The sequence below is a fragment of the Spermophilus citellus genome (genome assembly GCF_964194105.1).
Source record: "Spermophilus citellus genome assembly, chromosome: 6".
NCBI lineage: Eukaryota > Metazoa > Chordata > Mammalia > Rodentia > Sciuridae > Spermophilus > Spermophilus citellus.
The window spans coordinates 14,876,075-14,889,084 of NC_138187.1; the positions used below are offsets into that span (position 1 = coordinate 14,876,075).

Below are 13,010 nucleotides of genomic sequence, written 5' to 3' on the forward strand. Positions count from 1 at the left end.
GTCCATTTTAGGCTCTGAGAAGGGAAGGATGATTCCAAGGTCACCCAGCAAGTTAACAGAAGGGTTGGGCTTTGCCTTTGGAATCAGATTCCAGATTCATACTCATGATCATTAAGCTATTCTGGCAGAGAGGGAGAAAGAGGACATTTCAGGCCAGGTGAAGCCCAAGTGTGTAAGGAATGTTGTCCAGTCTATGGGAACAGTGAGTTTGCCAGATGAGTTGGGCTAGAACTAGGGTCTAATGTCAGGAGCATCAGGAGCTAAAACTGGGATTGCTTCTTGGAGACCATTGGCTAAGAGGGTATGATTCATTGAAAAGAAATTACATGCTCAGAAAGATTAAGTACTTAGAATGCAAATATTTAGGATAACACAGATGAGCAAGAGTGGCATCTGGAATAAATTCAATTTCTTGGTATTTTGGCTGGGCATTTCTTAGGAAATTGTCACATCATAATAGAGTGAGTAAAGAGTGAAAATATGTACCAATGAAGTGACAAATCATATATAATGCATTTGTCACAGTGTTTGGTACAGAGTAGCCATGTGATAACCAAGTTTTTAAAGTAGTATTACCAGGGAAAGGGGGAGGAGGAAGGAACATCCACATGCAGGCACAGACAATTGGGAAAAGCTGGTTTTCACACAAGGAGGTTGAGCACCTCCAGAGCTCTTGGGTTTACAGAATATTATGGCCCCTTATGTATATTGTTATAATCATTATTATACTCATTATTATAATCATTTACTGGATTTTTAAAAACAGAGATTATAAAGAAAATACAGTTTGTTCTTTCATTCTTGAGGAGAAAGCAAAATAAAAAGAAACCAAATACGCATCAACCAAAAGAGAGGTATGAAATAGGAAAACCATCTATTTATTTGCTTCCATTGTGAATTAAGAAATTTAACCTGGGTGAAAGAGAATTGCTTCTACTACTCTGTATATCGTCTTCCTTATGAAGCTTTAGATGACATCACCCAGGTCCTCAGTTAAGCAATATTAGGAAACTTTGCCTTAAATTAGTTCAAATAGGACTAGAGACATAGAAAACTAATTCTCCCCGACGTTTCAGAGCCTTTTAAAAATGCAAGTTATGCAATATCTCTGTTGTGGGTCAGGATGTGTAAAATGTAGGCAAGTAGAAGAGAATTCTTAGTTGGCCACAAATACCATTAGTCCAACTGTCAGTTTCCATGAAAGCTCTTAATACTTAATGATATCTCTATTATTATTTACTTAATATGTTTTGTTAAAAATTATACTACCGTCTTTAGCTTTGGTTGAAGCAAAGTAAACATAGATTAATGACCTACTTCAATCATTTCCAATTTGTATCAAAATAAATGCATAGCTACCAAACTCAAAAACAATCCTCCCCACCCCCACCAAAAAAAAAGGGGGTCTGTGACTTACCTCAAATCATCTTCCTTGGAGGGTTTTGGGTAACCTTACCCAGGTCCTCCTGATGTTTTAGCTGCCAACTTGATGCTTTGGTTTTAGCTAAAGAGCTTGTAACCACTGTTGGAAAGAAGACATAATAAAATGGGAAAGCAGCCTTCTTCCTTCTTCCCAGCTTGGTGGTAGCAGCATTGGTTCTAGTGAGACTGGTGGTCCAGAATTCCAGGTGACCTGCACCAAGGCCAACTATATACTGTGTACTGCAATACTGCTATATTCTAGAATAAAAGCTGGTGATGCAATGGAAACTGACAGAGGGACCCATGAATGTACTGCCCAGGGGAGAAAGAGGTTACTGAAGTTCAGTCATCTCATGACAGTAGGGGCTGTGGAGTTAGCATATTTTTGGGTGACATATAAATACTTTTCTATGACTAGTTTACAGAGCGCTTTCATTAGGGATGGTTGTTAAAATATGGTTGTTTTCATTAGGGATGGATGTCATATATACATTTAAGAAATTATTATATCATTTCCCTACTTTAACTCATTGATGTGATGATGCATTATGTGCACATCCTATTATCCTAACTAGTTTTTTTTTTTTTGGGGGGGGGGTATTGGAGTTCTAATGCTTTTTAGCTGAAATTCTCACCAAGTAGCTGAGAATCATATTTAGTGATTCTCAAGTAAGGGCTCTGGTGTTAGCCAGTTTAGATTTGAGTCCAGGCTTGTACATACGAGATAATCTGTAGACAAGAGAGGTAACCACTCCTCTGATCCTGATTACTCAACTGTACAATTAGATAATACCAGTGATATTAGAATCAACCTTCCAGAGTTGTGGTGAGATAAAAGAGATCTTTTGTCAAGTGTTTAGCAGGCAAGTATTTATTTAATAGGTTTTATTCATTAGCACATGAATAATTATTATTAAATATTATTGATGTTTTAATTATTATTATTAAAATAATGAAACTACTAATTTAATAATGACTGAACAGAAAGAATGTCAATAAACTCACTAGTAATGTGGGAGACACTATCCAGGAAACTAGGATCATTCTTCTCCCCGCACTCTCCTGCAACCTTGTTATGGGATAAGTCTGAGGGGTTTGTAGGATTCTGTGCCTGAGCCTCTGGAAATTCCCTGTTTAAACCCCATTGGATTCTGGGGGAGAAGGTGGCCCCTTGCACTTCCCCAGATTTCTGCCCACCACCACACTGAAGGGGAGGGTAGCACAGAGCTCTTCCTAGGGTGAACCAGGTATAGTGACTGCTAGTGGTACTCACCTGCAGTACAAAATTTATGGGACATTTCAGGACTCAAATAGTCAATACTCTAACATGAAAACATTTTAACGCAATGTTTAAAAAATAAACATTATTGCAAGAAACCACGATGAACACAATATCAACATTTTAAGTAAAGACAGGATTACGGAGTTTCTCTTTTATTTTAGGCTCTAATATCTCCTTGTTTACTTTTTTAACTTTAAAACGTCTTATTAAAGTATCTCCGTAGCTGGTTGGCTCCCCTTTAAGTGTTACGACCAAGGCAAACGTCTCACTCCCTTTACTCCAGTCTCCGTCTTTCTAGAGGGAGCGCACGGCGGGGTGACCTAGGAACAGCAAGCGGTGAAATTATCGTGAAAGCCTGACCACGGTGGACTAGGACTCCAGGGGATATTTGCAGGGAAGATAGACGCACCAGCCGCGAGCCCTGCTGGCCGGCCTCCAAGTCTCCCCAGTCTCCCCACCCCCGCTCGCGTCCGAGCCTTTGATTGGTGCTCGAGCCTAGACCACGCCCCCGATCGCGAGCCGCTGCGCTGCGCTGCAAGCGGTTGGGGAGCGCGTTGAGGAAGCGCCACCTGGGGTCGACGCGCGCCACTCAGCGGTGGAGGCGGAGACGGTTGCGAGGCTTGATTGATGAGTGTGAGGGTCTGGGACCTTTCCTGCTCCTGCCGGAGTGAGTCACCCTGCTCTGCCACTACTCCAAAGAACTGGACTCCGTAGGGACGGAAGGTGCCCCTTGAACGCAGACAGACATACAGACAGACACCCAACAGGGACTTAGATACTTAGGGTTGAATTTAAACTTTTTTTTTTTTTTTTTTTTTTTTTGGTCAGCCTAAATTCGAGAGAGAGACTCCTTAAGGACTACTGGATTTATTCGGGAGTAGCAGGGGACTCCAAACTGGATTGTGCATGCAGCAGAGGACACAGGCATCAACAAGGAGGTTGAGGCAAAGGGAAGCTTTTCGAGGCAAAAGTGAAAAGTGTGCCGTTATTTGTTGTGAAATAGAGAAGGTTGGTTACAGGGCTTTAGCGCAGGAGCTAACTTTAGTTCCTTAGTGAATACAATGCCCAACAAGCTGTCCCTGTGACTTATGGAACAAGGTGCAGTGTGGGAAGTCCGTGGCAAAACGTTTTTGTTACAGGCATACATACTTAAGAGCCCTTAAGGGAGCTTGGTGTTAATAGTGCTTATCACAGACCACGTGTGCATGATGCGCTTCTCTTCTCAATCTCCTGACTTGCTATTTTGTTTGGGTTTGAAACAAGTGACTCCATGTTGATATATGGACAACTTTTCTCAGGTTGTAGTTTAGTGGTTAGATGGATTTGGACCGTGTAGTCATCTTTGGTTGTAATCTGACTTGAGGCTTGACCTAGGATCTGATCTAGGATAAAACTAGCATTTTTATCCTCTCTTGGAGATTTTCATTTAAAAAATTGCAGTAAAATTCAAATAGCATAAATTCAACCACTTTACCCTTTTTGAAGTGTACAGTACAGTGGCTTTTACCATATTCACGGTGTTGTACAACTGTGCTATCTAATTCTAGAGCATTGTCATCACTCCCCAAAATAAACCCTCTTTATTGCTGCCCCTGGCAACTGGTATTCTGCTTTTGTGTCTATGAATTTGTGAATTGTGGAAATAGAATCATATGTTTCCTTTTCTTTTATCATGTTGTCAAGATTCTTGCCTGTTGTAATATGTATCAGTACCTCACTCCTTATAAGGTCAAATAATATTCCATGGAATGGAAATATCACATTTTGTATATTTGTTCTTCAGTTGATGTTCTATGGAGTTGGTTTTACCCTTTGGATATTATGAGTAATGCTGCTGTGAAGATTTATAAACTTTTTTTAGTTTAGTTTTTAGTAGAAAACATAAACTGGGAGTAGAATTGGAGAGTCAAATGGTAAGTCTTTGTTATACAGTTATGAGGAACTGTCAAAACTGTTCTCCATATGGGCTGCACCATTTTACATTCCCACCATCAGTGTGTGAAGGTTCCTGTTTTTCCATGTTGTCAATACTTGTTATTTTCTATTTTGTTTTTATTGGTCATCCTAGTAGAGTGTGAGGTGGCATCATGTGTGTTTTTTTCAGTTTGATTTGTTTAGTAACAATGTTGAGCATCTTTTCACGTGCTTATTGGCCATTTGTTTAATTTCTTTGGAAAAACATCTATTTGCATCCTTTTGCCCATTATTTACTTGGGTTGTTTTCTTGTTGGGTTGTGGGAATGTTTTATATATTCAGGATATGAACTCCTTATCAGATATATGATTTGCAAATGCAAATATTTCATTATTTGCTTTATCTTTTCCTCTTCTTGGTAGTGTCCTTGATGCTCAAAAGTTTTTCTTTTCATTTATTTTTGTGAAGCCCATTCTGTCTATGTTTTCTTTTGGTATTATGTCTAACAGCATGTTGCTAAGTCCTGATCATGAAGATTTACTCTTGTTTTATTCTAAGTTTGTAATTTCTCTTCACATTTGGGCCAATGATCCATTTGAGTAAATTTTTATATATGATGTGAGGCAAGAATCCAGCTTCATTCTTTTGTACATGACTAGTTGGTTGATTAAGGACCATTTATTCAAAAGACTTCTTTTGTTAATGAATGAGCATGTCAATGTAGAAGTTCCCAGGAAGGAGGACCTTGACTTGGGTCCTTGGTATACATGATTAAAAAGAATTTCGACACACACCAGTCAGTCACAGATTTTTTTTTTTTTTTTTAAGGAAAGCAGATACACATTCAAGGGAGAATGTGGGCCATATCCAGAGGCAGAGAAAGAAGCCCCTTGGTCTGGGGTGTTAATATTTGTAGAGTGACAGTAGCTAGGGGCTGGACCAGAGGTAGAGTTAGGGCAGAATTATACAATTTTGTGCCAGTTTTCCCTAAATTTGAGCATCAGAAGAGATGTCGCTATATGCCATTGAAATGTAAGGAACACCCACAAATGTTTGAAGTGCAAAATAAGCAGCCAAACCTATGTCCATGACCCATTTCCTTGTCCACAAAAAGTAACAGGATGCCAGGGCAAAATCAAGTTCAATGGCATGTAGCTACTTCTCTTCTGATTCTCAGTATATCTTTCTTTTTTCTTTATCCCCAAATTCCTGTCGTTACCATAGTCCTAGGCCAGAGGCCTGACTTTGGGGATCCAACAAATTAAGTCTGGCTGCTTATTCCAGAAACCCAAGAGGAAAAGTAATTTTCCTTCTGTGAAAAGTACAAAAGGAACTTTTATTATTATAGCTACACTGTAGAGACAAAGTGACCCATTTCCTTAGCTCTGTCTTTGAGGTGCTGATAATGACTTTGAGGTTTTATAGAATGGGGAATGAGGGCAAGGGTTTTGGGGGTGGGGGCTGCACAGCTGAAGGCTTTTCACAGCTGCCAAAGCAAATGACCTCGATCAGTCGTGGTCATACTGGTCTCAGGATTGGTCAGGTAGATCTTGTCTTAATAAGAAAGTTGCTGTTGCTGGGGGTGGGGGTTAGGTTTGATTATCACAAGATGTTTATCAGACCAGACCTTGTTCCTGGAATCCAAGATGACTTGGAGCAAAGGAGATGAGTACAAAAATGGATGCCAAAATGTCAAGGTTTTAATTCTTCTTTCAGCCGCCCATCAGACATTTGCAGGCAAAAGTAAAAAGTTACACTATTTTAACAAGGATTTGTTTAATGTATAGATTTATTTCTAGACTCTCAATTCTATTCCATTAATAATTTGAGGTTTTTCTTGGACAGTCCAGATAATAGATGTGTTCCTTTTGTTGATCATTTTAAGGGACCATTTCGTTTCCTTGGTTCTGCTATTTCTGCTTTAACCTACTTCTGGCCTTCTAGTAGCTTTGGTTTTAGTTTGCTCTTACTTTTTTTTTCTAACTTCTTAAACTTGAAGGATAGGTTATTGAACTGAAATAGTTTTAAGTGTAAGAGTTTACAGTTAACTTGCCTCCACTGCATCCCACAGGTGATAGTATGTTGTACTTTGTTTTCATTTATCTCACAGAAATTTTTAAATTTCCCCTGTGATTTTTTTCTTTGATTCATCGATTGATTAAAATTCTATTGGTTAATTTACACGTATTCGTGAATTTTCCAGATGTTATTCTATTACTGATTCCTAATTTTGTTCCATTGTGGTCACAGGAGATACTTACTATGTGTTATTTCACTATTTTTTAATTTATAGAGACTTGCTTTGTGCCCTAAATAATGCTTTGTCATGCTTTGTCCATGTGCACTTGAGAAAAAAAATGTGTATATTGCTATTGTGGAGTGGAGTATTTTATATATGTCTATTAGATCATAGTTGCTATGGTTTGAATGTGGTTGGTCTTCTGAATACCATGTTAAATTTCATTGCTATTATGACAGTGTTTGGAGGTGGGCTGTTAAGAGATGATTAGTTTGTTAGGAGGATTAATGCCTTTCTCCAGGGAATGGATTAATCCTTACTAGAGTAGGATAGTTGTCACAGAGCAGGTTGTTATAAAGTCCTTTTTTCCTTTTTCCATTACACATGCCTGCTTGCCCTTTTGGTTTTCTATCATGTTATAATGTGGCATGAGGCTCTTGCAGGATCAAGCTACCTATCTTGGACTTCTAACTTCTAGAACCTGAGCTAAATAAATTTCTTTTCTTTATAGATTACCCATCTTGGGTGTCCTGTTACATACAACAGAAATACTAATGCAGTAGTGCTGTCTTTGTTGATTTTCTTTCTAGTTTTCTATTTATTATTGAAAGTGGACTAATGATACTATAATTTTTACACTGTTTCTTCCTTATTTCTGCCAATTTTTGCTTCATAAATTTTGGGGGCTCTGTTGTTAGGAACATGTAGGTTTATAATTATTATGTTTTCCTGATGTATTGGCCTTTTTGTCAGTATGTAATGTCCTTTGTGTCTTTTAACAATTTTTACCTTAAAGTCTTTTTTTTTCTGATATTGATATAGACATGATTCATTTTGGTTAATATTTTCGTGGAATGTTTATTTTCTGTCCTTTAACTTTCAGTTTATTTCTGCTTTATAGATAGGATATAATTGGATTAATTTTCTTAATCTCTACCCTTTAATTAGAATTACTGATGGGAAAACACTTCCACATTTGCATTTTTTAAAAAATGTCTTATAATGTTTTTGTTACTCAGTTTCTCCATTATGGTTTCTTTTCTGTAAGATAGATATTTTCTAGTTTACCATTTTGTTTTTTATGCAGTATATTTATAGTGATATTTTTAGTAGATTCCCTGTGAACTACAACTAACATCTTAATTTATACTATTCTAATTTGAATTAATTCAACTTGATTTCTATAGTATACAAAAATATTGGCACCTGTCTATCTCTATTCCACCTCATTATTATTTTCACAAATTATCTTTACACATTGTTTCTAAATCAGCATGGATTTTTATGTTTTTATGCAATTGTTTTTACAATAATAGGAAAATGGATTATAGACTATTAATACTGACTTTTATATTTACACATGTAAACTTTGCCAATGTTATTTCTTCTTGTGTATTTGGTTTACTATCTAGTGTTTTTGCTTTGCAATTATCCATTGTGATTTTGTATAGCTTTTTAGTTTTTATACTAGGGATTATAAAATGTAATCTTGTTGTGGTCTATTTAGAATAAATATTTTATCATTTAAATTACAGTATAGAGATTCTATCAACATATAGGTTTTTTTACTCTTCCCTATTTATATTGTAGCTTATTTGTATACTACATCTTTATTCTTTGAAAGCTTCATCAGGATGTATTAACTGTATTATTTTCAACTATCAATATACTCCAGAGAACTCAGAAAGAGAAGAAAAGAAAACCATCTGCTTTATTTATCCAGATGTTTAACACTTCTGTTGCTCTTTCTTCATCCCCAATGTTCCAAGTCCTTTTAGTATCATTTCCCTTTCTCGGAAGAACTTCCTCAATTAATTCTTTCAGATCAGACCTACTGGCTGGGATATCTATTAGTTTCCCATCATCTGTGATTATCTTCATTTCAAACCTTAGTTTCTGAAGGATTTCTTTATTGAATATCCGATTCTGGGTTAACAATTTTTTTCTGGCATTTAAAAAAATGTTTATCATTTTATTCTGACCTCTGTGGTTTCTGATGGCAATTTTCCCATTTTAAAAAATATTTGTTTTCTTAAAGGTAATGCTTTGTTTTCTTCTGACTTCTCTCTTTTCTTTCTTCCCTAGAATTTTTTCTTTAGTTTTTATTAGTTAATGATATGTCTAGACATTTCTTTGCATTTATATTTATGTAGGGTTTGCTTAACTTCTTGTGTCTTTTGGTGCATTTGAGAAGGTTTAAGCCATTATTTATTCAAATTTTTATTAGTATCAGACTTTTTCCCCTCTTCTTGGATTCTAATGACTTGAAAACTAGAATTTTTATTAGTAACTCGCTTTCTCCCAGTGTATTTATATTTTATAATTTATATTAGATCTATATTCTAGTTTATGGATTATTTTCTCTTGTCATCTTCATTCTACTATTGAGTCAACCCAATGAATTAAAAATTAGTTTTAAAATTTTATTTGAATTGTCTTTACATTTCGTCTTTCTTCAACAATCCTTTCTACTTAAATTTTATTTTAGTACTATATGTGATTGTTCTCTTGAGCATTTAATAGTAGATGCTTTAAGGCATTTTTATAATTCCTACATCTATGCCTGTGACATCATTGGCATCTATTAATTGTCTTTTTATTCCAACCCCTCTGCCCTATCTAGAGTTCCTCTATTCCTCCTATGCTCCCTATCCCTATTCTACTATGAATCAACCTCCTTATATCAAAGAAAACATTCAGCATTTGGTTTTTTGGGATTGGCTAACTTTACTTAGCATTGTCTTCTCCAACACCATCCATTTACCTGCACATGACATGATTTTATTCTCTTTTATTGCTGAGTAATATTCTATTGTGTATATATGCCACACTTTTTTTATCCATCTATTGAAGGGCATCTAGGTTGGCTCCACAGTTTAGCCATTGTGAATTGTGCTGCTATCAACATTGATGTGGCTCTGTCCCTGTAGTATGCTGTTTTTAAGTCCTTCGGGTATAGACCAAGGAGAGGGACAGCTGGGTCAAATAGTGGTTCCATTCCCAACTTTCCTATAGAGCACCTTTTAAAAAAATTAATGGATGGTCTGGGATTGTGGTTCAGTGGTAGAATACTTTGAGGCACTGAGTTTGATTCTCAGTACAACATATAAATAAATGAATAAAATAAAGGTCCATCAACATCTAAAAATTTTTAAAAATAAAAATAAAAGCAAATGGAAAGCTAGTACAGTAGAGGGAATGAGATGTGGGGTGAAGCAGGGAGGGAAAGTGGAAATAGTAGGGGTTGAAATGGAGCAAATTATATTCCATGCAAGTATGAATATGTCAAAATGAATTATACTACTGTATATAAGTATATGTACTAATAAAAACATTTTGAAAAAGAGGTGAATAGGAAGAAACTCTTACAGACTACAAAATGGATGGACTTTCAAGTCATTTTATACCAATGGAAATAAGCCAGTCACCAAAGGATAAATACTATGTAATTCCATTTGTATGCTACCTCCTCAAATTCAGAGAGAGAAATTAGAAAGGGGATTTCCAGGAACTAAGTGGAAGGAAGAATGGCTATCTATTGTTTAATGGGTTTAGCATTTTTGTTTAGGAAACATGAAAAAGTTAGAAATGGTGATAGTAGTTATATAAAAGTCCGAATGCAATTGAAGCCACTAAACTGTACACTTAAAAATGGTGATAAGGGGCCTGGGGTTGTGGCTCAGTGATAGTGCACTCAACTAGGGGTGTGCAAGGTGCTGAGTTCGATCTACAGCACCATATAAAAATAAGCAAATAAAATAAAGATATAAAAAATACATAAATAAATAAATAAAAGTATATTCTGCTCAAAATTATATAGCTTGTTAAAGAGTTAGGATTTGAACTCAATAGTCTTAAGTTCAGATTCTGAGTTATTAATTACTGTGCCACACACAAGGAAAGATCATGCCTGTTTTGAATTGATCTAATGTTTAGCACAGAACATTGCACAGAGTAGGCATTAAATAAATAGCGGGTATGCAGTATTGTGATTTGTGAAACTTTCAGAACCTGTCCAAATAATAATTGATATTCTACATCTATGTTTTATATCTTTATGAAAAAGGAGCTAGAACTTTTGCTCTTTGTGTCTTTATTGTATATTTTATACATATTAGAAGACTATTGGATGTGAATTTAATTAGGATATAAAAATATATAAGGAGAAAATATGTATTTAAAATTTTCATGTAGTTATTTTTCAAGATTGATAAAATAAAACTAGAACAATGAAGTAATTCTTTATTTGATGAAATTTAATATTTTGGCAGGTAACCTTAATTATTTTAGATTTTTACTTCTTAAGAATTGAGCTTCCATTCTTTGTGATAAAATGGATTCACTATGGCTCAGGCAGTTTTCAGTCCTCCTCTGGAAAAATTTCCTCTTAAAGGTAAGTGGAAGTCTCTGTGAAAAACATATGTAAAGGTTAGTGAAGACAGATGGGAAATTTCTTAACAGCTCCTTTGTTTCATTTTAGTTTTTTTTTTTTTTATTATGCTCCAAGGCTGCGTAAATCTGAAGAATACCCATGGGGCAAATCAATAGAATGAATAATAAAATGTAGAAAAGACAATCCAGGAAACCATTCTTATTATAGAAGGAAGCAGGATAATTTAGGTTTGTAAACCCTAGAGTGAAAGACACACACACACACACACACACCAATTAACATAGTTTTTTTTTTTTGTTTGTTTCTTTTACAGATACGGGAGATGAGTGGTTTGATTTTGGAAATGCTCTTGGTATTTCTGTTCTTTTTATGGACTTTGACTGTTCGAAATTATAGTGAAAAGAAGCTTTATAATTCTTCCACTTTTGATTCTCTTCCCCTGACGCTTCCTTCTTTTCTTGAAATACCTAACTTGACATTTGAATTGGTTTATGTGCCTTCTGAAAGTGATGTAGCAAAACGTATTACTGAGATGGTGAAAGAGGATTTAAACTTCGATTTTAAAGGTTAGAAATTTGTAATGCCTGCAAGGTTTTCTGCAGGATGTATTGTCAAATTTCATTGACTTTCATTATTTATGCTTAAATATAACAATGTGGGTTTTGACAAATAATATTGAATGTATTCTTAATGTAATCATTATCAAAACATAATATTTAAGCTTAAATGTCTGAGTTACTTTCTTGTTCTATAATTCTAAATATTGTTTGTCAGTAATTATGCTTCTTAACCTTGGGTAAACATTGGATCTTTGGATTTGGTGTCATGGGCACACAAAGTCTTACACAAAGTCTTAATATCAGGTACATTTTCCTGGGTAATGAAACTTTTCTCAAGGTCATGACTTTTCAACATTTCATTAAAATATTACTTAAGCATGATATATAATACACTTGAAAAAATTGAAACAATATTAAATTATATAAAAAAGAAATGCTTATCTCCTTACCCTTCATCTTGTCTTCACATCCAATTTCTCTTCTGCAGTTAAAAATACTGTCAGAATTTGTTTAACCTCTCTCTTGTCTTGTCATATGCTTTCCATGAGTGTTTGTTTTTACTGTTATAGACATTTAAAATTATGATTATATTCAGAATAGCAATAGCAAGATAGTAGAATAGAAGGTCCTCTGCTTGTATCTATGCATGGCAATAATTTTGCAGCCATCCATGGGGAAAAGTGCCTTTGTGGGAGCTTTAGGATCCAAGTAGTATATTGTAAAATCCCAGTGGAGTCCAAGACCTGGAAGAGCCATTTTGAATGAACAGTGCCTAGGTGGCAGACTTGACAACCATGTCTCTGCCTTCAAATCTGGACATGACCTTTACTATATCCTAATTTGTCTTGATCTTGCTCTCAGAGGCATCCACCCAGAGACTTGGAATGAACAGTGCTCACTTGTACCTCCAGTGATAGACCTGCTGACCTTAGTTCTGGCTGTGGACCAGAAATGGCTGTGAGACTTACCTCAGCCCCTCTCAGCAGTGACCAGAGATCAGCTTTCTGGCAATATAGGAACTTGGTGAGAAAACATTTTGAGTTCCTAGGGCAGGCTTGACAATCTTGGTATCAGTTGTGGATGCCTAAATACATCTAAGACTTGGGTATAACCCCTCTCTACAGTGAGATCAGTCCTGCTAGTGGCACAGGGACCCTAAGGGAGGGGTGCCTTATGTAGGCTTGCTGATGATTGTCCCA

The 13,010-nt window shown here is 35.8% G+C and overlaps 1 protein-coding gene across 1 annotated transcript in view; it reads left to right on the plus strand.

The window, feature by feature from the left end:
- Positions 1-3,428: 3,428 nt before the first annotated feature.
- The window catches only part of LOC308652312 (phospholipid-transporting ATPase ABCA3-like), a gene marked incomplete at its 3' end in the record, with an annotated part of 144,605 nt that continues 135,023 nt past the window's right edge, over positions 3,429-13,010 (plus strand). The window contains exons 1-2 of the mRNA XM_081300059.1: positions 3,429-3,712; positions 11,565-11,817. Of these exons, the coding sequence (XP_081156185.1) occupies positions 3,611-3,712; positions 11,565-11,817 (355 nt within the window). The 5' untranslated portion in view covers positions 3,429-3,610. The remainder of the gene's footprint in view (positions 3,713-11,564; positions 11,818-13,010) is intronic.